General features: G+C 40.6%; 2 protein-coding genes across 5 annotated transcripts in view; one reads left to right on the top strand and one right to left on the bottom strand.

Moving 5' to 3' along the window:
- The first annotated feature begins 4577 nt into the window (after positions 1-4577).
- Positions 4578-25806, top strand: MRPS22 (mitochondrial ribosomal protein S22). 4 transcript variants are annotated; one of them, XM_045088854.1, is made up of 8 exons: positions 4582-4796; positions 16242-16459; positions 17538-17702; positions 19786-19929; positions 20248-20331; positions 21592-21737; positions 24587-24695; positions 25672-25806. In XM_045088854.1, the coding sequence occupies exons 1-8, from the start codon at positions 4625-4627 to the stop codon at positions 25765-25767; spliced, it is 1134 nt and encodes a 377-aa protein (XP_044944789.1). In that variant the 5' UTR covers positions 4582-4624; the 3' UTR covers positions 25768-25806. The 4 variants fall into 4 exon arrangements, with proteins under 4 accessions (XP_044944790.1, XP_044944789.1, XP_004762456.1 ...); XM_004762399.3 differs by having other exon boundaries at positions 4584-4796; positions 16296-16459; XM_004762398.3 differs by having other exon boundaries at positions 4586-4796; positions 16293-16459.
- Positions 19768-26159, bottom strand: part of COPB2 (COPI coat complex subunit beta 2) — a 39757-nt gene continuing 33365 nt past the window's right edge. Inside the window, exon 23 of the mRNA XM_004762400.3 lies at positions 19768-21189. The gene's annotated coding sequence lies outside the window, so the exon portion shown is untranslated. The remainder of the gene's footprint in view (positions 21190-26159) is intronic.

Raw genomic sequence — 26159 nt, 5'->3', positions numbered from 1 at the left:
TGGATTACTTTGATATCCACAAGACATACCAGCATAGAAAGAAAACTCATTGAGCAAAGCTGCTTACTCGTGTGATGTACCTGATGGGGAAATTGTGATTTACTGATGTAGCAGAAGTCCAGGGGAAGGAGGGGATTCGGTCTGGTCAGTCATGTCTCTGAACTGCTAGTTCAGGCTAGTTCATGTCCATCTGAAATGTTTCCCACCCTGGATGGGTTTTAAAGGAGACAGAAGGGGACGCCTGAATGGCTCAGTGGGTTAAGCCTCTGCCTTCAGCTCAAGTCATAATCAAAGGGTCCTGGGATGGAAACTCCCTTCACCCCGCATTGGGGGGGGGTGTCTCTGCTCGGCAGGGCGCCTGCTTCCCCACCCCCCCACTCTGCCTGCCTCTCTGCCTACTTGTGATCTCTCTCTCTCTGTGTCAAATAAATAAATAAAATCTTAAAAAAATTAAAGGAGACAGAAGGAATCCTGCACAGCCATGGGACGAGATGAGATGAGACCAGAATGATGCTGATCATTATCAGTAAAGGCAATAATGCTCTCTACCACTGGGTGGACACTGACTGTGAGCCAGAGCTCAATTGCTTCATGTCTGTCAACCTTCACTCTCAACCTATGTAGAAGCTGCTATCATGTCACCTTAGAGAGGAGGAACTGAAGGTGGGGAATAGCAAGGGCAGAATATAAACATAGCAAGGGCTCAGACAGCTAATGAGTTGTGGAGCTAGAATTTTAACCCGTATCTTCTCTGATCCCCAAACTCTTACCTTGAAAGTGCCCCCATTCCCAGGCCAATATACACATGTGAACACATGCATGTTCACCTGTACACAGACAAGACCACGTGCGTGCACACACACACACATATGCTCACTTTATATATGTGTGTGTGTACATGCATACGCGGACTTACATGCATGTCCATACATATTTGGAACATATGCACATTCACATGCATACAAAATGGCCACCTATGCATAAACACATGCACGCATGTATGTCCCCTGAAGCCACACACATATACACACACACATTTGCATGACACATACATATAGGCACACACGCTTAGAATGTCCTAAATGTTTATATTCTGCTCTTTTGGTTCAAGCTTCCCGTCGGCAGCAACCACTACATCCTACTGCCAGCCTCTACCAGTCCAGGCCCCAGGAATCTTCAGGATGATGCAGTCCTGAGTCTAAAGTGAAATTATGCTCAGGCCCCTCATCTGGGGACTGCATGCAAGTCAGTCAATCAGACGCATCTCATTTTCTCATGAATCAGATGCATCCCATTTTCTCATGAAAGAAATTTCTGACAGGCTTATTAACCTTTGAAAATACCAGCTCTCTGTCCAAAGGATTCCAGAGTCCAGATCGAACTGAAAAATAATCTTGTGACAGACCACCCAGTTCTGAGCTGAAGGGAATTACTTTCAACCCAGGCCAGCATGTCCCTCCGACAAAATGTTCCACATACCAAACCAGACAGCAGCCAGCTCTCAGGGAGCAAGGGAGCCAAGTGTCAGCTATTATAGCTCATATCCACGAAGCCTGTGACATAGGGTGATCGCTCTGGGCCTTCGTCATTGTGGGGGCATCTGGAATAGCAGGAAGGAGCTGGTCTAAGTGCCTTTGACATTTGTGTTCCTGTGCTATAGGACAGAGTGTCTGCCTGTCATCACAGACAGATGTAGCCTTGGTCTCTGACAATCGCTTTCTCTTTTGAGTGTTCAGTTTGGGGTAGAATTATAGTTCGGTGGGTGCTGTCAGAAGCATAGAGAAGTAAAGAGACAGAGTGTCATGTGGAAAATTGGAGATAAACAGATTAAAGTCAGGGTTGGAGGAAGTGACTCATCCATCCCCATTTTCTCATGGTGGAGGACAGTCTTCTTGCCTGCTCTTTTTGGGCCACCTTCTGGGCTCAGAAGACAGTCTGTCATTTTTGGAAACCTCAGTGTTTTTCCTTACCCATGAAGCACATGTGAAACAGCTTTTACACCATAATAGCTGCTAGGGACCCCAAAGTGTAGCTTTGTCTTTGCCTTGAATAAATTGGATGGCCTTGGGCAACACCCATAACTTTTGAGCTTCAGCTTACATGTATAGAAGATGCTCATATTGATGCCTGTATTGTCTACTTCACCAATTTGTCATGAAAACCAGTAGGACTGATGAAAAGAGTGCACTCCAGTGACAGGGACAGTGGCGGTGCTTTGTCACATCTTTCACCATCCTCATCATTGCTCAAGGTGTTTCTGCTCCAATGTAGACTTGCACAGGTTTCCAGGAAAAATGCTTTCTATCTTCCTCTAGAGCTATCTGGGGGACCCTGGAGCTTCCATCCTTCAAGACATTCCTGTGGCTTCCTGTGGCTTGGCTGTTCAGTTTTCCCTTGAACTCTGTGAGATATTCAACATCTTTCCCATCACTTCCATCTCTGTGTTAGACAAGAAAGATTTCTATTGCTCATTACCAGATAATCTTAACTGATGAACATGTAACTCTCTAAAACTTTCCCTCTGAAGATCTTCAGAAAGGCACTGACTTGCTGCCACCCAACTGTCTTGCACCCTACCCACTTAGGAAATACCAGGCATCAAGATAAAGTCCTTTATCTTCAAGGTCTGAAAGATAAGTGCTCTCATCACACCATTTTGCAGGTGAGGAACTGAGACTCTGAAAGATGTGGACATCAGTCCAAGGTTACAGGTAGAGCCAGGAATCTTGGTTGATACATGTCAGTAAAACTTAGTGTAGTCCCAAGTAAAGGTGATAATGAAAAGAACAGGGGAGGATCTCTGGCCAAGAGAAAGTTCAACCTTTCCCCATCTATCTCTTTCTCAAAGCACATAGTATGCCATCTCTGCTTCTGCTCTGTCTTCCTGTCTTTTTCTGTAGACTGGGTTTCTCTGCTCAATCATCAGGGAGTATACTGCTGAGAAAGGGAGCTCCAAACCTAACTCTAAATAGTAATTAATTTCAAGGTTCTGCCTCCAACTATAGTTTTTGTGTTTCTTGGTTTGAATATTAAGAGAAAACCTGTTTGGTGCTTGTACAGTTGGGGTAGGCTGAAAAATAGCCTTCTTTCCCCAAAGATATCTACCTAATTCTTAGAACTTGTGCCTTACCTTACATAGAAACAGTCTTTACAGAAGTGATTAAATTAAGGATTTTAAAATGGGGAGATTATCCTGGATTATCAGGGTACGTTCTAAAGGGAATCATACATATCTTTATCAGGGTGAGGCAAAGGGAGATTAAGCACAGACAGAAGAGGTTATGTGATGATAGAGGCAGAGCTTGGAATGATGCAGCCATAAACCAAGCACTGCTTGCAGTTACCAGAAGCTGGAAGGGACAAGTAACAGATTCTCCCCTAGAGCCTTTGAAGGGAGTACAGCTCTGCTGATACTCTGCTTTTGGCAGTTATACTGATTTCAAATTCCTGGTACCCATGACTGTGAGAGAATAAATTCCTGTTGTTTTAAGCCACAGATTATTATAATTTGTTACAGTGGTTAAGGGGGCTAATACAGCAGCCAATGGATTCATTCTTCCTGCATAGGTGTCCATTCATTGTCCAAACAGTATTATCCAGGGGGATGTTAATATGAAAAACCTAGCCAGTGAAACCTATCCTCTCAGCAGTGCCTATGGGAAAGAAGTAGGTGGTGATCCTTAGAGAAAGGACATGGGCTGGGAGACACTTGCATGCATCTCACTACCACTCCCTGACACCTGCTATCATGTAGAGGTGAGAAGTAGCAGCCATGTCTAAATGCAGCACCAAGACAAGGGCTCTCTCCTTCCCCACCCAAACAGGGAGTGTGTTCAGAGTCAGCTCTTAATGGGCAGCGGTGGAAAGAGGAAAGGTTAGTGAGTCTACCTTCCAATTAATTCAAACGAATGTTAACATCCTCCTTTAGCTAGGCCTTGCGGTGAGTTCTTAGCATAGGCACCAAACTATAGGGAAGAGAAAGACCTACACATCCTGGAGAGCTGGTAAGAAAATAACAGGATCATTAAATCTTTCGTTTAGTCATTTATGTCCTGTGCATAGAGATGTACCAGGTTAGGTGACACTACAGTAAAATATGTAGAGTGATCCTCTTCATGGGATAAGAAAAATAAGCAAAATAATCATAAATTGAGAAAAGGGCTATGAAGTAAAGAAGTAAGGTCCTGAGACAGAATGAGGTGTATGAGTGGGTGGGGATGAAGGCGGTTTTGATAATCAGGCTTTGGAATCAGGAGTTACATCTGTAGTGCGGGAGAGTCTGTGGCAAGTTTCAATGGATAAGTCGAATGAATAGGCCGTTGGATTTAAGCCTGGGGCTGGGAGAAAAAGTGTGGGCAGGAAATGGAAATTTGTTAGAGCCATGGAAACGAAGGAAAGGTCCAGGAAAAAGAGCATTTAAGGGAGATGATGTAAGTTTTACCTTTGTCTCTATGCATACAGAGGACACGAGCATCCTCCACGTGTAAAGAAGAGGTTTACAAAAAAATTGTGACGTTTCGGAGCCCTGCCTCAACAAGACTACATTTCCCAGAATGCTGCGCGAACCTCGCGAGAATCGAAATACCTCAAGGCCGCTTCCGCCGCCGGTGGCTCCCGGAAAATCATGGCGACCGTCAGAGGGTCTGTGTTGTTGTGGAGCCTCCTGACAGGTTCCCGGAGCGCGGACCAGGTCTGTTTCCCGGCCCGAAGTCGGCCCCAGTTCCGCGCCTTGCTCCAGCCACTGCCCGGGCCCTGCGGGGAGGGACTGCCATGCCGTCGGTTTGCCTCTGAGGCGGGTAAGTGACCTGTCTGACGTCCACTGGTACGTTCTCCTGGGAGACCTAGAGCTTGCTTCTGGCTGGCGAGAACCACGAGGACCCCATCCTGCACCACCGTCCCCGGCTCTCACTAGGCCAGTGCGCCCTAGGCCAGCCGGCTCCCTTCTGTACCTTGTACCTGCAGGGTCAGTCATCGCCTGCCCTTGTCATTCCTTAACTCAATGAACCAGCAGCGCCTGAGCTCGGTTCCTTGCAAAGGACAGTGTTACGTTTAGGGGATACGGCCAACTGAACTGGCTTGTCTTTGAGGAACTCTCGGCCCAGTGGGGAACTGACAATGCAGTGTGACTCAGGCCGCGATAGGGGAACACACATAAGAGTGGCACTCAAACTTGGTGGGAAGGACGGGAAGGGTTCCTGGAAATTGGGACCAGATCTGAGACCTGGCTAACCATGCTAGAGAGAAGAACATTTAAAGCACGAGAAATATACATACAAATACATCTATACAAATAATAAAATGCAATAATGTCTGAAAAAAAATAAAGCACGAGAAACATTTAAAACAGAGGAAACAACATAAACAAAAGTTCAGCAATGAGACTGAACACTTGTGGCTTGAAAACACATGTTTGAGACAGGATTGATGGGCTTGGTTATGGCTTTGGCTTTAAGTTTAAAAGGAGAAATCAGTGTTGCTTCCCAGGTTTCTGGCTTGAGCGGTTGAGTGGAGGAGAGAAGTCCTATTTATACCAAGACAGAGATTAATTGTAGGAACAATTTGTTTTTGTTTGTTTGGTTTTTTGGGCGGGGGCGTGGAGGAGGGGAAGTGAGGGAAGAAAAGGCAAGAGTAGATGAGATTGGAAGGGAGGCAGAAGTAAAAGTCTATTTGTACACATTAAATTTGAGTGCTTTTGAAATTTGAGTATAGGTACCCAGTTCGCAGTCATATCTAAAGTGAGAAATATCTGATAAAAGTGGTAACCCAACCTGGGTGCCTGGGATGAGTATAAGAAGTAGAAGACTAGGGCGCCTGGGTGGCTCAGTGGCTAAGCTGCTGCCTTCGGCTCAGGTCATGATCTCAGGGTCCTGGGATCGAGTCCCGCATCGGACTCTCTGCTCAGCAGGGAGCCTGCTTCCTCCTCTCTCTCTCTCTCTCTCTGCCTGCCTCTCTACCTACTTGTGATTTCTCTCTGTCAAATAAATAAATAAATAAAGTCTTTAAAAAAAAAAGAAGTAGAAGACTAGTTTTGGCCTTTTGGGGTAGGACAGTGTTTAGTAGGAGACACGGTGAAGTAAGCAGACTACCTTAGTTTCTTTTCTAAATGAAGTTGGAAGTCATTGGTGAGTTTTAAGCATGACTCTTGAGTACATTTAAAATTTTTTTCAGTTTTATTGAGATATAATTAATATACGGTATTGAATAAATTTAAGGTGTGCAGCACAAAGATTTGACTTCATATGTCATGAGATTATTACTACAGTAAATTTAGTTTACATCTCTCCTCTCATGCAGGTACAAAGAAAAGAAAAAAAAAATTATTCCCTGTGATAGAACTCTTAGGATTTACTTTCTTAACAACCTTCATATATGCTATTCATCAGTGTTATATTATCCTGTAGTATATTATATCCCTAATTCTTTTATCTTTTAACTGTAAGTTTGTACCTTTTGACTACCTTCATCCAGTGCCCCTTCCTCTGGTAATCATAAGACCACAAGCCTGATCTCTTTTTCTGTGAGTTCTTGTTTGTTTAAGATTCCACATATAGTTGAGATCATACAGTATTTATCTTTCTCTGCTTGATTTATTTCACTTAACATAATGCCCTCATAGTCCATCCATGTTGTCCCAAATGACACAATTTCCTCCTTTTTTATTCCATTACACACACATACACACACCCCACAACTATATTATCCACTAATGGACACTTTGTTGTCTCCATGTCTTGGCTGTTATAAATAATGCTGCTGAGTTCCTTTTCCTCTACATCCCTGACAACACTTGTTTCTTATCTTTTTGAGTCTTGCCATTCTAATAGGTGTAAGGTGCTGTTTCTTGTCGTTTTGAGTCTTGCCATTCTGACAGGTGTAAGGTGTTATCTCCGTGTGGTTTTGATTTGCATTTCCCTGATGATTAGTGATATTGAGCACCTTATGTGTCTGTTTGCCATCTGTATGTCATCTTTGGAAGAATGTATGTTTAGATCTTTGACCCATTTTTAATCAGACTGGTTTTTTGGCATTGATTTCTATTAAGTTCTTTATGTATTCTTTAGATATTATTTGATACATCTGATACATCATACGATGTATCTTATCTGATACATCATATGCAAGTATCTTCTCCCATTTAGTAGGTTGCCTTTTTGTTTGTTGATGGTTTTCTTTGCTGTGCAAAAGCTTTTTATTTTTATGTAGTTCCAATGGTTTATGTTTGTTTTTGTTTTCCTTTCTTGAGGAGATACATCTAGACAAATATTGCCATGACTGATGTCTGAGAAATTACTGCCTTTTTTTTTCCCCTAGGAGTTTTATGGCTTCAGATCTCACATTTAGGTCTTCAATCCATTTTGAGTTTATTTTTGTGTATTGTGTAAGAGAGTGGTCCACTTTCATTCTCTTGCCTGTAGGTGTCCAGTTTTCCCAGCACTTTTTATTAAAGAGACTGTTTTTTGGGGCACCTGGGTGGCTTAGTGGGTTGAGCCTCTCTGTCTTCGTGGTCCTGGGGTCCTGGGATCGAACCCCATGTTGGGCTCTCTGCTGGGCAGGGAGCCTGCTTCCTCCTCTCTCTCTCTGCCTGCCTCTCTGTCTCTCTCCCTTGTGATCTCTGTTAAATAAATAAATTTAAAAAAAAAAGACTGTTTTTTTTCTTTGTGGTATATTCTTGCCTTCTTTGTCTTAGATTAATTGATCGTGTGAATGTGGCTTCATCAGGGATACTGGCCTGTGGTTGTTTTTTTTCTTTCCTTCTTTCTTTCTCTCTCTCTGTCTCTCTTTCTGGTTTTGGTATCGGTAATGCTGGCCTTACAGAATGTATTTGGAAGCTCCTTCCTTTTCTATTTTTTTGGAATAGTTTGAGGAGAACAGGTGTTAGCTCTTCTTTACATGTTTGGTGGAATTTATCTGTGAATCCATCTAGTCTTTTGTTTGTTGGGAAGTTTTTTTTTTGTTTTTGTTTGGGGAGGGCAAGAAAAATGGCGCCACCAGCACTTTTATTTCCCGAGGAGTTTCCTGCAGATTCCGGTTCTCTGGCAAATGTCCTCAGATTAGTTATTAATCTCTTTAACATATGCCCAGGCACTTTTCCAACTGTTGCTTCTGTGCTGTGTCTGGGGTGAGTTATTTAGCATGCTGGGTCTTTATGGACAGTATCTCAGGTTTTTCACCTCTGGCTCTCCCAGAGTCTAAAATCAGTTCTATCCATTTTCAGAGCCAGACCTTATGGGAACTCCTTTTCCCAGTGTGGGTCCCAGGGCTGGAGGAATCTAGTCTCGGGGTCTGATTTTCTTGCTCCTTTCTGCTTGTGATGTCCTTCTTGTTTATGGTTAGTTGAGTCAGGGGTTTGGTTCCTGAATATGTTTCCGCCCAGCCAACTCTTTTTGATATGGCCTCCATTCTATGGCTAGCTGCAGAAGATCTGTTCAGCTACTACATTTCATTTTCAGAGTTAGTGGCCGTATTTGTAATTGTTGCCTCAGTGTGCCCTGGGATGAGGTGAACTCAGAATCCTCCCACCCCACCATCCTCCCTTCATTCCTCTTCTTTGATTTCTTTCATAAGTGTGTTTTCGTTTTCAGTATAGGGATCTTTCACCTCTTCGACTAAATTTATTCCTAAGCATTTTATTGTTTTTGATGCTGTTTTCAGTGGGATTTCTTTCTTTCTTTTTCATATAATTTGTTAGTATAGAAATGCTACCAGTTTTTATTTTATTTATTTATTTTAAAAAAGATTTTTTTATTTATTTGACAGACAGAGATCACAAGTACGCAGAGAAGCAGGCAGAGAGAAAGGAGGAAGCATGCTCCCTGCCGAGCAGAGAGTCCAATGCGGGGCTTGATTCCAGGACCCTGGGATCATGACCTGAGCCGAAGGCAGAGGCTTTAACCCACTGAGCCACCCAGGTTCCCCGAAATGCTACCAGTTTTTAAAAGTTAATTTTGTATCCTGCAGCTTTACTAAATTTGCTCATTAGAGCTAATAGTTTTTTGATGGATTTTTAAGGATTTTTTACATACAAAATCCTGTGGTCTGCAACTAATAAGAAACAAGTTTACTTATTCCTTTCCAATTCTGGTACCTTCTTTTTCTTGCCTAATCGATTGGCTAGGACTTGCAGCATTATGTTGAATACAAGACAACCTTGTCTTATTCCTGAACTTAGAGGGAAGTCTTTTAGTCTTTTATGGTAGTGTGGGTATGGCATATATTATGTTGAGGTATATTCCTTCCATAACTCATTTCTTAATAACTTTTATCATAATGTTGAACTTTGTTAAATGCTTTCTGCATCTGTTGAAATGATTATATGATTTTTTTCTGTCAGTCTGTTAATTGTGATGTATCACATTGATTTGTGTATGTCAAACTATCCTTGCATCCTAGGGATAAATTCCACTTGATCGTGGTGAATGATCCTTTGATGTGCTGCTGAATTTACTTGCAAGTATTTTATTGAAATTTTTACATCTATGATTATCAGGTATATTGGCCTGTAGTTTCCTGGCAGTGTCCTTTTCTAGCTTTGGTAAGGGACTAGATTGGGTGCATTCAGAATGGTATGGTTGTAGAGTCTGGCTTTGGTATTAGGCAATGCTGGTCTAGTAAAATGAGTTTGGGAGTGTTCTCTCCTGTTTCTTGGAGGAGTTTAAGAAGGATTGTTTGGTAAAATTCACCTGTGAAGCCATCTGCTTCTGGTCTTTTCTTTGTTGGGAGATTTATTATTGCAGATTGACTCTCCTTAGTAGTAATTGGTGTGTTCCGATTTTCTGTTTCTTCCTCAGTCTTGGTAGGTTGCATGTTTTTAAGAATTTTCCCATTTCTTATAGGCTGTCCAGCTTGTTGCCACATAATTATTCACATTAGCCTCCTAGAATCCTTTGTATTTCTGTAGTGTGAGTTGCAATGACTTTTTTTCATTTATAATTTTGTTCATTTATGTCTTCTCTTTTCCTTGCTTAGTCTATTTAGCCAAAGGTTTGTCAATTTTATTATCTTTTCAAAGAACCATCTCTTAGTTTTGTTAATCTTTTCTGTGGTTTTGACTACATTTTTAAGAGATTCACTCTGGTTCTATGGAGAATGGTGTCAGAATAGACACCATTATAGTGGTGTCAGAATAGAGCCAGGGAGACTGGTAAGGAGGTTAAGGCAATAGATGAGGATGGCCTTGATCAGGGTAGTGGCAGTGGGAAATGGAGAATTAAAGAGAGATTTATGAGGTATAATAGACATATGCAGTGTTTTAGTGTCCTTTCTTTGTAAAATGGGGATAATTGTATTTCTGGGGTGGTTGTAAGGATTAAGTGTGCTAAATATGTAAGGTACTTGGCTCAGTAAGTACTGGCATATAGTAAATATCTAACAAATATTAGTTGTTATTGTTGCTGTTATTGTTATAACTGCTGTTGGCTAGATATGGAAGGTAAAGGAGAAGTCAAGAATGACTAAGAAGTTTCTGGTCCCCATGGCTTGTTGGATGCTACTGAGATAGGAAAAGCAGGTTTGAGACAGGAGAAAGTTAATGTGTTCTGGTTTGGCAATACTGAAGTGCATGTGAGATGTACATGGGATAGGTGGATAGAAGATGTTGACTGAAGATTCAGATTTTAGAGTCTCCAGCATATAAAAATAATTAAAGTCACAGGTTGGTAGGATATCATCTCAGAATGTAAGAAGGGAGAAAAGAAGGCTATAGTTCAGAATTTTTAGGGCCACTAGCATTTATAGGACTAGTAGAAGAAGAGGCGGCAGGGAAGGAATGGTACTTTTTTTTCTCCTCCCTTTCCTAATGGTAGTGGAAATAGAGGAAGTTAGGCAAAGGGATGGGCAAACTGTGTTAGGCAGAGGTGATATCTGGGTATCTTCACCTGTCCAAGGCTCTTCCATGACCCCACATGGCCTTTTTAGTCTCACATTATGATCCAAGCCTGTGTTTCCTAGTTGCAGCCCTGTAGCCTGGAATTTTCTTCCTTTTTCCCTCTGTCCTCTTCAGGCCCCATGGGAAGCCTTCCAGACCCTGCTGTTTTGGCCTTCTCTGCTCCAAGAGTAGTGTAGCTCTTGCACTGGGGAGGACCAGGAAAGATTAGAGTTGATCTAGTATCTAGAAACAAACTTTGGTTTGTTTATTTTTAAGATTTTATTTATTTGACAGAGAGATAGAGATCACAAGTAGGCAGAAAGGCAAGCAGAGAGAGAGGAGGAAGCAGGCTCCCTGCTGAGCAGAGAGCCCAATGCGGGGCTCGATTCCAGGACACTGAGACCATGACCTGAGCTGAAGGCAGAGGCTTCTGCCTTCCCCTGCCACCCAGGTGCCCCTAGAAACAAACTTCGGTTTAAATGTTGACTGTCACTTAACAGCTAGTTGGTCTTTAGGCAGGCTCCAGTATCCTCATTTATAAAATTGAGATATCAATATCTATTTTGTGGATTGTTATAAACATTCCTAAAAATGTATGTAATGTCTGGCATCTAAGAGACAACTCTGTAAATTATTATTATTATTATTATTATTAATACTATTATATTAGCTATTTATTTTAAAGGTCTATTTATTTGTGAGAGAGAGTACACAAGCATGTGTGCATGTGTGAGTAGGGTGAGGGGCAGAGGGAGATCAATAATCCTCAACAGACTCCCTGCCAAGATCAGAGCCCTGTGGCGGGGCTTGAGCCCATGACCCAGAGGGTCATTACCTGAGCTGAAATAAAGAGTCAGATGCTTGACCTACTGAACCACCCAGGCACCCTTATTTATTTTTAAGATTTTGTTTTTAAGTAATCTCTGTACCCAGCATGGGGCTCAAACTTACAACCTCGAGATCAAGAGTCACATGCTCTACTGACTGAGCCAGCCAGGCACTCCACATTAATTACTTAAAAAAAAAAATTATTTTAGAGAGGGAGAGAGCATGAGCAGGAGGGAAAGAGGGAGAGAGAGTCTCAAGCTGACTCTGTGTGGAGCGATTCAGGGCTTGATCTCACGACCCTGAGTTTGCCTCCTGAGCCAAAACCAAGAGTTGGACAGTTAACTGAGCCACTCAGGTGCCTCTTAATTACCTTTTTATTTTTATTTATTTATTTGAGAGAGAGAACGAGCAGGGAGAGGGACAGAGAGGGAGAAGCAGGCTCCCTACTGAGCGTGGAGCTGGGTGTGGGGCTCGATCCTAGCACCCTGAGATCATGACCTGAGCTGAAGGCAGACACTTAACCAACTGAGTCACCCAAACACTACTTAATTACTTTTTTAGAATTTAATTTTATTTTTTTAGTGTTCCAAGATTCATGGTTTATGCCCACACCCAGTGTGGTGCAGTATGTGCCCTCCTTAATACCCATGACCAGGCACACCCATCCGTCCACTCCCCCACCTCTCCAAAACTCTCAGTTTGTTTCTTAGAGTCCACAGTCTCTCATCGTTCATCTCCCCTTCTGATTTCCCCCAATTCACTTTTCCTTTGCTTTTCCTAATGTCCTCCATTGTTATTCCTTATGCTTCACAAGTGAGTGAAACCATATGATAATTGACTTTCTCTGCTTGACTTATTTTACTCAGCATAATCTCCTCCAGTCCTGTCCATGCTGATACAAAAGTTGGGTAGTCATTCTTTTTGATGGCTGCATAATATTCCATTGCATATATGGACTGTATCTTCTTTATTCATTCATCTATTGCAGGGTATCTTGATTCTTTACATAGTTTGGCGATTGTGGCCATTGCTGCTACAAACATTGGGGTACAGATGGCCCTTCTTTTCACTGCATCTATATCTTTGGGGTAAATACCCAGTAGTGTGATTGCAGGGTCATAGGGCAGCTCTGTTTTTAATTTCCTAAGGAATCTCTACACTGTTTTCCAAAGTGGCTGCACCAACTTCGATATCCACCAACAGTGTAAGAGGGTTCCCCTTTCTCCACATCCTCGCCAACATTTGTTGTTTACTGTCTTGTTAATTTTGGCCATTCTAACTGGTGTAAGGTGGTATCTCAATGTGGTTTTGATTTGAATCTCCCTGATGGCTAGTGATGATGAACGTTTTTTCATGTGTCTATTAGCCATTTGTATGTCTTCATTGGAGAAGTGTCTGTTCATGTCTTCTACCCATTTTTTGACATGATTATCTGTTTTGTGTGTGTTGAGGAGTTCTTTATAGATCCTGGATATCAGCCTTTGTCTGTACTGTCATTTGTGAATATCTTCTCCCATTCCGTGAGTTGCCTCTTTGTTTTGTTGACTGTTTCCTTTGCTGTGCAGAAGCTTGTTATCTTGATGAAGTCCCTAAATTTTGCTTTTGTTTCCTTTGCCTTTGGAGACATGTCTTGAAAGAAGTTGCTGAGGCTCATGTTGAAGAGGTTACTGCCTATGTTCTCCTCTAGGATAAAATCCTCTAGGATTTTGATAGATTCCTGTCTCACATTGAAGTCTTTTATCCATTTTGAGTGTGTCTTTGTGTATGGTGTAAGAGAATGGTCGAGGTTCATTCTTCCATACATAGCTGTCCAATTTTCCCAGCACCATTTATTGAAGAGACTGTCTTTTTCCCCACTGGGTATTTTTCCTGCTTTATCAAAGATTATTTGACCATAGAGTTAATGGTCCATATCTGGCCCCTCTTCTCTGTTCCATTCGTCTATGTGTCTGTTTTTGTGCCAGTACCATGTTGTTTTGGTGATCACAGCTTTGTAGTAAAGCTTGAAATCAAGCAACATGATGTCCCTAGCTTTGTTTTTCTTTTTCAACATTTCCTTAGCAATTTGGGGTCTCTTCTGATTCCATACAAACTTTAGGATTGTTTGCTCCAGCTCTTTGAAAAATGCCAGTGGAATTTTGATCAGAATGGCATTGAAAGTATAGATTGCCCTAGGCAGTATAGACATTTTAACAAAGTTTATTCTTCCAATCCATGAGCATGGAATGGTCTTCCATCTTTTTCTGTCTTCTTCAGTTTCCTGCATGAGTGTTCAGTAGTTCCTTGAGTACAGATCCTTTATCTCTTTGCTTAGGTTTGTTCCAGGGTATCTTATGGTTCTTGTTGCTATAGTAAATGGAATCGATTCTCTAATTGCCCTTTCTGTTGTTTCATTCTTAGTGTATAAGAAAGCAACTGATTTTTGTGCATTGATTTTGTATCCTGCCACATTACTGAATTGCTGTATGAGTGGAGTCTTTTGGGTTTTCCACATAAACTACTATCATGTCATCTGTGAAGAGAGAGTTTGACTTCTTCTTTGCCAATTTGAATACCTTTTATTTCTTTTTGTTGTCTGATTGCTATTGCTAGAACTTCTAGTACTATGTTGAACAACTGTGGCAAGAGTGGGCATCCTTGTCATGTTCCTGATCTCAAAGGGAAGGCTGTAAGCTTTTCCTCATTGAGAATGATATTCACTGTGGGTTTTTCATAGATACATTTTATGAAGTTGAAGAATATTCCCTCTATCCCTGTACTTTGAAGAGTTTCAATCTTGAAAGGATGCTGTATTTTGACAAATGCTTTCTGCATCAATTGAGAGGACCATATGGTTCTTCTCTCTCCTCTTACTAATGTGTTCTGTCACAATGATTGATTTGCAAATGTTGAACTTCCCTTGCATCCCAGGGTTAAGTTTATCTGATATGAGAATCGCTACCTCAGCTTTCTTTTGAGCCCATTGGCATGAAAGATGGTTCTCCATCCCCCTTCACTTTCAGTCTGGATGTATCTTTAGGTTCAAAATGTGTCTCTTGTAGATAGCGTATGGACAGGTCCTGTTGTTTTATCCAGTCTGCAACTCTGTGCCATTTTATGGGAGCATTTAAGCTGTTCATGTTGAGAGTGGTTATTGAATGATAAGTTTTTCTTGACATCATGTTTCCTGTGAAGTCCTTGTTTCCATAATTGTCTCTGTAAATTTCTGTTCTGTGTCACTCTTGGGTTCTTTCTTCTTTTATAGACCCCCCCCCTTAATATTTCTTATAGTGTCAGCTTGGTGGTCACATAATCTTTTAAACCTTGCCAGTCTTGGAAGCTCTTTATCTCTCCATCCATTCTGAATGTCATCCTTGCTGGATAAAGTATTCTTGCTGCATGTTCTTCTCATTTAGTGCCCTGAACATGTCTTGTCAGCCCTTTCTGGCTTGCCAGGTTTCTTTGGACAGGTCTGATGTTATTCTGATGGTCCTCCCTCTGTACGCAAGGAATCTCTTCCCCCTAGCTGTCCTTAAGACATCTTCTCTGAATTTATGAGTCGTGAATTTCACATTTATGTGCCTGGAGGTCTTTCTACCCTTGTTGATCCCTTGTTGATCTTGGGGGTTGTTCTTTCTGCCTCTAGAACACGAACACTTGTTCTATTCCCCAGATTAGGGAAATTTTCATCCAGGATTTGTTCAACTATATCTTCTAGTCTTCTCTCTCTTCACCCCCTCAGGAATCCCAATAATTCTGACATTGGAATGTTTCATGGCATCATTTATTTCCCTAATTCTGTTTTCATGGCTTCTGAGCTGTTTGTTCCAGGCCCCTTCCTGATCCTCCTTTTCTGTCAGTTTGTCTTCTAGATCACTAACTTGATCTTCTGCCTCATTTACTGTAGCTGTTGGAGTATTTAGATTAGATTGGATCTTATTGATAGCATTTTTAAGTTCTGCCCAGATCAGCTCTCACTTCCGCCCATAGAGATTTTATGTTGCCACTAATGGTCGTCTCCCACCTGGCTATTGCCTGGATGATTGTTACCCTGAATTCTATTTCTGACATATTGTTTATGTCCATATCCACTAGTTCTGTGGCAGAGGTCACAGTCTCTGAATTTTTCCTCTGTTGGGTGTTCCTCCTCCTAGTCATTTTGGTGAGGGGTGGACAAGAGGATGTATAACTGAATATATCAACCATGATCCAGGCAAGGTGCATCTCTTCACTGATGATTCCCACCCCCCCCCCCAATCCAGAAGTGTATAGTCTTATATCTCAGGCTGATTTCATGGGTGTTCATAGTGTTCTGGTAGATATTTAGCTCAATTCAGGAGACTGGTTGAAACGGAGTCTCCTACTTCTCCACCATTTTGCCCCCCCGCCATTACTTTTTTATGTTTCTTTCTCTACTAGATTTTGAGTGCCCTTTTGGCAATAGTCTTATCATTGTAAATGCTCAGTAAATTTTATCAAGGAATGAATGAATGGATTTCATAGGTACTAACATTATACATTTTGAGGTAGATACTTTGTTAATTTCTATTGTTAATTCTTCTGTTTAGAGATCTTGTTGGCTTGTCATTTTTACCATCTTATTTACTGAAACCTATTTTAGCAGAATCTGGTAGCTCACAGAACAAGAAACCTACGTTCATGGATGAGGAGGTCCAAAACATACTCATCAAGATGACAGGCTTGGATTTGCAGAAGGTTTTTAAGCCATCTATACAAGAACTGAAGCCACCAACCTATAAGCTGATGACTCAGGCACAGTTGGAGGAGGTACGTGAATACAGAAATACTGATAGAATACCTTTCTTTAAAGGGTTAAACAAGATTTCCAAAGGTCCCTCCAGATACCAGTAGCTGCTTTTCCGTTGGCACTCATGGTGGAGAGTTCCAGGCACAGACTAAGAAATGGGAACAGGCAGGCAGAGTGAAACAGGGAGCATGACCAGAATTAGACGGACTGGGGCTAATGGGTCAGGCCTACATGTCCAAGCAGAACCTCCTCTGCTCCCACACCTGCCTGAGTATCCATTCTTTGTCCTGCCTGGTTCAGGTTTCTTCCTTGAAAAAAGCTGCTTTGAGGATGATGCTTTGGTGGGATTATGGATCCTGCTGAACCATAGACTACTGTAGGCATCAGTCCTCCTGGAGTCATGGGTATGAGCGCTTTGTGGAAAATGCTCTGATGTATGAATAGGTAAAGCGTTATTGCTCCTTTTTCTAATTCAAAGTAAATTACAGTCATAGCAAAACATTCAGATATCCAGTAGTATATCACGTGAGGAGTAAAAATATCATTTTTACTTCTCAGAGGTAATCACTGCTAACAGTATGGCTTGGAGCAGTATGGTCAGTGGTTAAGAGCATGGGCTCTGAAGTTGAGTGGCCAGGGTTCAAATCCCAGTGCTACAACTTCTTAGCAATTTACTTCACATGTTTGTGCTCCTATTTTCTCTTCCATGGAATGAAATAACAGGGTCACCTAGCTCGTAAGGTAGTTTGTGGATATTAAATGAGCCAAATACATTCCGAGTATTTGAACGATATATGGTGCATAGTACACACACAATAGATGAAATCCTTTATTGTATTTCAAGCAGCTTTTGTGGCCTGGCTGTCTCAAAGCATTCCTTTGCCATGGTGAGAATGATTGAACCTGTAGGTGGTACTCTCAGCCACACCACAGAGTTGGCAAAGGCCAGGGCCCAGGAGCCTTTTCACTCACTGATTTGGGGCTAGAGCTTTTTCTCTTTGTAGTTCTTGGCATTTTTTATCAGTATCTGCTTTTGTCAGATGATCCTTCTGGCTTGCAACCTTGCGGCTTTCCTTAAGAAATATCTTATTTCATTAGGCTACAAGAAAGGCAATTGAGGCAGCTAAAGTACGATTAAAAATGCCACCAGTTCTGGAAGAACGAGCACCAATAAATGATGTGTTAGCTGAAGATAAGATTTTGGAAGGAACAGAAACAGCCAAATACATATTTACTGATATATCATATAGCATACCACATCGGGTGAGTATATGTCTAATTGCAAAATGATCTTTATTTGAAATATGTGGAGATGGGTCTGAGGGACAAGGGTCAACATTATTGTGACCCACCTGTCTCTGAATCTTTCAAACCGGAATTCCTGTGGCTGGGTGAGACCCTCTGGAAAATCCAGCCCAGCATAAGGAAGAAGAGAAATGCAGATCAGTCCATCATCATGTTACCATTTCCCTCCAGATTATGGACACATTTTATTCCGGATCAAGAAAGAGACAGGTGTGCCGAGACAGTGGTAGTTTATAGACAAACCCACCCCCAAACCACAAACAAATCTTCAAGGCAGTGAGAGAAGGGGATTCTTTCTGCCGGTTAGACTAACTCCCTTAGCTGAAACATTTTGAGAAAATGGTTTCTTTCTTGTAAATTCTTGAGGATGCCAAAAAACCCAAACTTTCCATAGGATTTTCACTTTTCAGAATTTGCAGAAAGAATGACAGGTTTCCGGAGGTACTTTTCAGACACCACTTGCTTCTTCTGTTGTGGTTTTTATCCTCTAGCTCCTCTTCCCTTGATGGCCAATTCCAAAAGAACACTCTGGTACTTGTAAAATATATCAGTTTTGTGTTTGAATCTTTTCAATTAAGAGTGAAACAAGTGACTTACAATTCAGCCCACAGAATGCAGTAAAATACTATGTAACACTACAGTTGGGAGAAAGACCACCCCCCATTAATCTTTTTATCATCTATGATTATGGTCAGAAGACATGATTTGAGCCATGTCCGTATCTGTACATCAACCACCTCTACACCTGACATGATAAACAGGGATCACAGAGTTTCATTTTAATTAAAATTTTTTGCTTGGGGTGCTTTACTATATGTTTGGAATGCTTTGAAGGGTGTTTATGGGAGCATTTTATAACCTGAAAGGGAGAAAGGAACTTAGAATTCAAATTGCCAATCCTTTTGAGGAATAACTGTGGTATTTAGACATCTGTTATTTTCTATTTGCAGTACTTGATGAAAGTTTTAATTATATTGTCCTCAGAACCCATTCAGTGACTCTTACACCTCTGAAAAGTAGAAAATTAGTACCATCTGGTTAATTTATACAGTAATCAAATGTGTATTAATTACCTGCTATGTGCAAAATTCTATGTAAGTCACTGGGTATCTCAAAGAATTATAATCAACAGTTCCTGCCCTTTTTCAATTCTCTGGCAGTATCTGAGCAGTATCAAGAATCTAGCTTATGAGGGGCGCCTGGGTGGCTCAGTGGTTAAAGCCTCTGCCTTCGGCTCAGGTCATGATCCTGGGGTCCTGGGATCGAGTCTCACATCAGGCTCTCTGCTCAGCAAGGAGCCTGCCTCCTCCTTCTCTCTCTCTCTGCCTGCCTTTGCCTATTTGTGATCTGTCTGTCAAATAAATAAAAATCTTAAAAAAAAAAAAAAAGAATCTAGCTTATGATAAATTGCCAGTTGAATGGAAGATACAGTAGGTGGAATTCAGAGGAAAAGGATCTCACCAACCTAGGATTTGGTAGTTGGAAGAGTGAGGAGACCAGAGGCAGGTGGACAGTCTCTTTGACACATTTGTCTCATCCCAGTTTGGGGAATTATAGAGATGTGGAATTAAGACTCCATATTCCTGTGTTTGTTTCTTTTACCCCAGGGACTTTAGAAGTAGATCACAAAGTAGTAAAGTCTGTTTCTGTGAGACTTTGTGATGCGGAAGTGAAGCAGTTTGAAAGGTCTCATAGCATTTCTTTGCTCTGAAATGGATTTAGACGAATCTCTGACCAGCTTTTTTCAGTTGAACCATTTTATGTATTAAACCCACTTTAGGACCGTAGTTGCCACTAGCAAATACTTTCATTTTAGATTTGATTGTCAGAGGCACAGCAGTGATTAGTGAAGGAAGTATCAAATCTTGCAAAGTGCTTGAAGTTTAAAATTATTATTGAAATCATATACAATTGCATTTTGCATCTCCCAGTTGCATTTTGTATTTTGATTGCAAATTATTCTTACAGTGGTGCTTAGTGGAACACGGGAACTAGAAATAAGGCTTCACACACCCACCCTTGATTTTGTTTTCTATTTCAGGAGCGTTTTATTGTTGTCAGAGAACCAAGTGGGAGGCTACGCAAAGCCTCTTGGGAAGAACGGGACAGGATGATACAAGTTTATTTCCCAAAAGAAGGCCGTAGAGTTTTAACACCAGTAATTTTCAAGGAAGAAAATCTTAAGGTAAGGCAACTTTGGTTTCCTGGAGTCAGTGGTGATGGTTTCTTTGTGGAGTTAGGTTGGCTCTGGTGCTGCAGGGCTTCTGCTTTGATAAACACAGATACCGGTTTCTGATGATGACTCGTCTACTGTTCTCTATATCTTGCAATTGGCTTAGTTGGGGTTTGAATCTAGGTGTGACAGTTCTGAAGCCTGTGTTATTTCTGTGTTATTTCACTTATTGGGCACAGAAGTGGATGAGCACATCTGTCACGACAGCAGGACAGGTGTTGAACTTTGATGTTTTTCTCATCTAATTCCATCTGTGCTGTGTGGTTTTAGACCATGTTCAGCCAGGACCGGCATGTTGATGTCCTCAATCTCTGCATTGCCCAGTTTGAGCCAGATTCCACTGAATATATTAAGGTGAGTATATTTTATAGTTTCTAAGTATGAACTTAAATATGGTTATGAGTAAGATTTTTATAAGGGGAAGAGAAGAGAAATACCTGAACATCTATTAAGCACCTGATGTTCATCAGATGTTTTATCCTCACAGCAGCCCTTGAGTTAAGGATGGGAGAATTTAAGATTGGAGCATTATATATAGCTTGCTGTAAGTTGCAGCTAGTAAGTGGTAGCGTTAGGGACCCAAACTTGATTACAGAGCTGCTTCTCTTTTATCATATAGGAACAGAGTCATTTACTAAAATTTGCTAAGATGTAATGTATGTGTCTTACAATTTAGTTTAGTAAGCAATCATGTAGTGCTTTCTTCATACAGTATTGCAGATAGTATATTGACGACATAAACTATGGTACGGTATGCTGTGTCAAAGCTTGCAGTCCAGAAGTGATTGTGGGAAAGGGTGCCAGATAAGTATGCAGATAATTATCACCTTAGGTTTAAGATGTTAGGTGCTAAGAGAAGATTACAGAGTCCTTTCAGGAAAGGTTTCATAGGGATCTTGGACAGGGTTCTAGAAGGGCAGGGAACATCGTGAAGTTGGATGAGAAGAGGTGTTCCAGGCAGCGAGAGGGAACAGTGTGAACAACAAGCAGGAAACAGTGTGCTTGCAAATGGTCAGTCATCTGACTATTGCTTATATATGCAGTGTATTATGTATGGGAGGTGTTCAAGGTTAAACTGGAAAAGTAAATAGAGGTGTGTCATGGGTGACCTCAGATGCTAGGCTCAAGAATCTGGACTTCATTCAGCAGGACTTTGAAAGTCTTTTGAACACAGGAATGCCCTTATTGTAGTCCTTAGTTGGCATGATCAGTCTGGAAGAGCGGAAGGAGCATTAGTTAATAAAGTGGAAAGGGGTAGTTGATTGAATTGGGGAAAAATGGATAAGTGAAAAAATATGCTTGACTTTTTATTTTTTAATCTTCTAGTGACCAAGATAATGGTGGTCCATTATTTTCTAGTGGTCTACATATATATAAAATAGGTGCTTCATAAATAGTGGTTGGCTGCTGAAAAGTACTTGCAATATGGCTACACTTCTACAGTGCAGGGTTGATCTAAACCATACCTACTGGTTATTCAGAGTAGAGGCAGATGTAAATAGGCCTGGTTTACTGGTCCTTTCTTGGGCAACACTCATGCAAGTAAATGTGTATCAAGTAATGCTCACTTTTACTTTTAATGTTTCTGAAAAAAACTGCATTTTATGTGAATAGATTCATCATCAGACCTATGAAGACATAGATAAACATGGAAAGTATGACCTTTTACGTTCAACAAGACACTTCGGCGGAATGGCTTGGTATCTTGTAAATAAGAAAAAGATTGATGGTTTACTGATTGATCAGATTCAAAGAGATTTGTAAGTACGAGCTTAGTAAGTAAAAGAAATTATTACAGTAAATAAATACAGTAAATCTGTATTTGAGCTATTTTTTCCTCAGTGTATTGTCCAGTAAAACACTTTTCACTTACCTCCTTTATTTATGGGTTGGTTCTTCCATCACAACCCACTTTTCTGTCTTTGCTTTCGTGTTATTTAAATACGGCTAGATTCTCTGAAAGAGTAAGTGGCTGTGGATCTGTATTACACACCTTGGATACTGACTTATCCTGGGCCTTACCAGTGTTCCTGGGTATCAGTGAACTTTCCAGACACTCAAAGGGGATTAAATGGGAAATGTAAAGACATAATCTCCAGCAGGTGCTTGTTTTGTGGTGCAACTGGGGCTTTTCAGTAAAAGTAATCCTTTAATTTATGAAAATATTATTGCTTTTGATATCCCTTGCTTTTGCAAGATTTTTAAGGCACTAAAAAAATTATATTTTTTCCCAGAGTTACACGAAACAAGGAATGTCTACTATATTTTAACATGTAGGTATTTTAACTGGTGAGCTCCCAGGTTTCTAGCTGAAACAACAACTTGTGATGAAACTAAAAAAAATTGTTCTGAGTATCTATCAGTTGGATTAGAACTACCAAAATGACAAGAAAAAGAAACCAGTGTGGCTCTAAGAAAGTCAACTTTCTACAAAAAGTCATTGACTGACTCAAGAGTGTGAACTGCAAGAGGGTTTAGTGATTCCTGCCACCTTCAGACTTTAAGGCGCTGTGACTCAGCATATCCTCCGTATCATCTGATCTAAGCTATTCACATAAAGTTCCTAAGGCTTTTGGAAATAGAAAGTTCCACAGATACTATCTAAGAAATACATTCCATATTTGGAAAAAGAGCACCAATTCTCACAGAAGCAGCATTCCTAATGATAGATGTCTTCAGGCCAGCTCACTTCACCAGCAAGTGTAGTGTAACTCAATTCAGAGGTAAGTAGGGGGCTGGTTGATGGTCATGGGGATACTCAAAAAATGGGACCTGTTTTCAGATGATTTAGCAATGACATCTCCTGTGAATGAATTTTCTTATAAAAATTTTTTAGATGGACTCATTCTGAAATGATTTTATTATAAACACATCTAACATTTTCTAAAAACAATTAGAGTAAGGAATGTATAACTGAACATTAAAGTTCTTTATCAAATTGTACTAATTTATATTATAGTAATACTCATTACCACATGCAAGTTTTACATCCAAAGCAGTTTACTTGTATACTGGGAGGGAGTTTTGAGTACTTAATCTTCCTGCTCTGCATTAAGTAAAACCATTCTTGCGGGATTTCTGAACGGGACAGCGTGCTGCAAATCCCAGACTAGACAATAGAGGGTGCATGTCCTCAATGAATGGAACCCAAGGTAGAACTGAGATTCTACTTGTTTATTTCAGACTTAAGTCTCACTGTTGGTTTTCGTAATTGAGATTCTTTTAAAATCTTTTTGAACATGTAAATTTATTTGCTCTTATTTTCAAATATGGGCTGGGTGTGGAACTAACTTGTTCAATAAGATGCAGGCATTATACTATACCATGAATGTAATGAAGCCCTAACCAAAAATCTAAATGTAGAAGCCCAGTTAAGCTCTTTACAAGACCACATGCTTCTGAGCTCCAAAGGGGATTTTATTATTTGAGGAATTTTTGTTGCCATGTTTATTGGACTTTGTTAGATTATATAACAAGCACATACATTTGTAATGAACATGTCTCAATATTTTTCCCTGAAAAATTTTACTGTAAGAACAGCCCTGGTTTCTCATTCTCTCAGAAGATGGCCTTGAGAGTGAATGGGCCTTGGGATAAGCCTAGAGCATTTCTCTGAATTCACTATCGCTTGAGAAGTTCTTTACTTGCACAGGCCAGGTTTAATAGGAAAACAGGAAAATTAGTGAGATAGCTGGGGAGACACTGAATTATGGTGTCTTTATCCCTCTACCCCCACAGCTGGAAAGCAGTAACTCACAACCTCAAAAGCACAAGCATTTTAGAAAGGGTATTTACCCCCTCAGCTTTGGGTGGCAAATGGTAGGCAGGTGTTGGATATGTGAGAAGATAGTGATTGACTGGTTTGGGGAAGGCCAAGGTTGTTTTTATGCTGATAAAAGTTGTTTAGACGTTTCTAAAAAGTTAAGTACACACCAGAACTGAATTCTAGATTGTTAAAGTAGAACCTGACATTCCTTCTGACTGAGGAGCATAATTTCAGATTTACTCTGCTAGAATGCTCATTTTTAACTAATGGGTTCTTGTGAATAGACTCGTGGCCTGGGAGTCTTTCCTTGGACTCCTAGGAGGCCTCTTGTGGAGGCATTTATTCACTAATTCAGAGTCTTAATGAAAATCTGTTAGCAGAAGATGTCACTGCTAATGATCTTGAAGGCAAGTGGCTTTGAGCATCCCCTGACCACCAGCCTCCAGTTTTTATGGGATGAAGGTAATATTCCTGCCCTCTGAGTTGGATTACATTATTATCTGCCTGTGAAGTGAGCTGGCCTACCAGCCATCTAACATTAAGAACTGCTATTTCTATGAGAAGTGATTTTCTGTTTCCAAAAAGAATTCTCTGTTTCCAGTCACATTTAGAATATATTCACTTTCATAAACTCGGTATTGCCTGTACTGACTGCTGCCCTGCCTACTGCAGAATGGATATGAAGATTAGCTGATTTTCTAAAAATGTCTTTGAAAATACAAAACTAAAGGCTTAAAAAATGTCTGGCCCAAGGAAAGTTTAAAGTGTAATTTAGTTTTAAGTTGGGACACATTTTTATAAATGCAGAAAACCCATTGATGGCAGTAAATCCTTTCCCACTAGAATTGATGATGCCACCAACTTGATCCAGCTGTATCACCTCCTCCATCCAGATGGCCAGTCAGCTCAGGAGGCCAAGGAGCAGGCTGCTGAGGGAGTACATTTAATTAAGGTAAAGGGACTTTTCCCACACTGTCTGTTGTATTGTGATAAAACTGAGTTGGAAGAATTCTGAAATGGGGCATATCTAATGGTAACTAAACAGATTCACATATACACGAGATGCGTGATTTTGAAATAGTTACTAGAGTGCCCCCCCCCATTTCTTCATCTGAAAACAGTAACAGATGGGATGGGGTTCGGGGGGAGGTACAGCCGGAGTCCAAGTAGTTCAGATAGTAGGGCAGCAGCCCCCTTGTTCTTTGAGGTGATCAAGTCACCAGCAAGATAGGGTGGAGGATGAGGCAGACACATGTTCCCAGTGCACCTTCCTGTCCTAGAATGTGGTCACTTTCCTGTCCAGCAGGGGAGAAGGTGGTGCTTACATATTACTCAGCCTTAGTTGCATTATCATTTTGGAAGTGCATGCCTCTCAAAACCATAGAAATATACAGATTTCTCTGTAATGGTATATTTTCATCTCTTCTAAGGTGCAGAATAGGCATGGTTTTATTGGTCTGGCTTCTCTCCCAATCTTATTTTAGGCATACTACAAAGCAGTTCTAAGGATAAAAATGACCAGCGATTACCCCCTAGGAGGAGTGGAGAGAAACCATGGTACCAATTTTGGTTTTCTATGATAGGCCAGATAAAGCAAACTGCTTTTGGGGAAAATATTTTTTAGTTTAAAAGCTAATGATATTACTTTTTGATCTAGCAGGAGGTGCAATGTCAGGTTTTATTTTTCTGGAAATAAGCTAGGAGAGCTGGCAGCCATATTAGGATTCTTCTGATGTTTAGAATAACTGTGGCTTGAACTGTGTCGGATACTATTTTTTGGTCCATGTAGTATGCTTATTGTTTTATAATCAGAAAAAAAAATTGTGAACCTTGGAACTTTTTAAACTGGACTTGCTAATGCAGAAATGGAAAACTTTATAAATAGTATATGTCTATTGCTTAAAAGAGTTTCTTTTTTTTTTAAACAGATCTTTGCAAAAACAGAAGCACAGAAGGGAGCATATATAGAATTAACACTACAAGCTTACCAAGAAACATTCATTAGCCATTCTGCAGCTTCCTGAAAACATTGTTTAAATAAACTTCATTTTACTAAATTATAACTTGCTTTCTCTGTTAATGTTGAGCTGAATGTTTGTCAAAATTGAAAGTATGATGGGAGTTCCCTATATAAAATTGTTTTTTTTTAATAGTGCCTCTAACAGAAATACAAAGAAAACCTTGTTACTCCACTCATTTTCCTAGGCTTAAAGGAGATAACTGAGTAATATATTTGAGTGCCTGGTTATGAATTTCTCTAATCAGACAGGTACACTGTTGAAGACCAAAAAAGTACTTGTATCTTTCTGTATTACCAAACAGGTAGTTTAAACAGAGCCCAGCTTAACAAGGTTAGAAGAGCTGGGTTTCAGATTCTGATTCAAGAAGCAAGTACACAAAATTGGGGTGAGGCATA

The sequence above is a fragment of the Mustela putorius genome, unplaced genomic scaffold (assembly GCF_011764305.1).
Source record: "Mustela putorius furo isolate JIRA1106 unplaced genomic scaffold, ASM1176430v1.1 tig00003834_pilon_pilon_pilon, whole genome shotgun sequence".
Lineage (NCBI taxonomy): Eukaryota > Metazoa > Chordata > Mammalia > Carnivora > Mustelidae > Mustela > Mustela putorius.
This window is presented reverse-complemented; position numbering and strand designations above follow the sequence as displayed.

What these genes read in the sequence shown, in the direction of transcription:
- MRPS22 (XM_045088854.1), top strand. Translation starts at nt 4,625, where the DNA reads ATGGCGACCGTCAGAGGGTCTGTGTTGTTGTGGAGCCTCCTGACAGGT. An exon ending in TCGGTTTGCCTCTGAGGCGG is followed by an intron (nt 4,797 to 16,241) that starts GTAAGTGACCTG and finishes TTCTGTTTAGAG; the next exon opens with ATCTTGTTGGCTTGTCATTT. An exon ending in TCAAGGAAGAAAATCTTAAG is followed by an intron (nt 19,930 to 20,247) that starts GTAAGGCAACTT and finishes GTGTGGTTTTAG; the next exon opens with ACCATGTTCAGCCAGGACCG.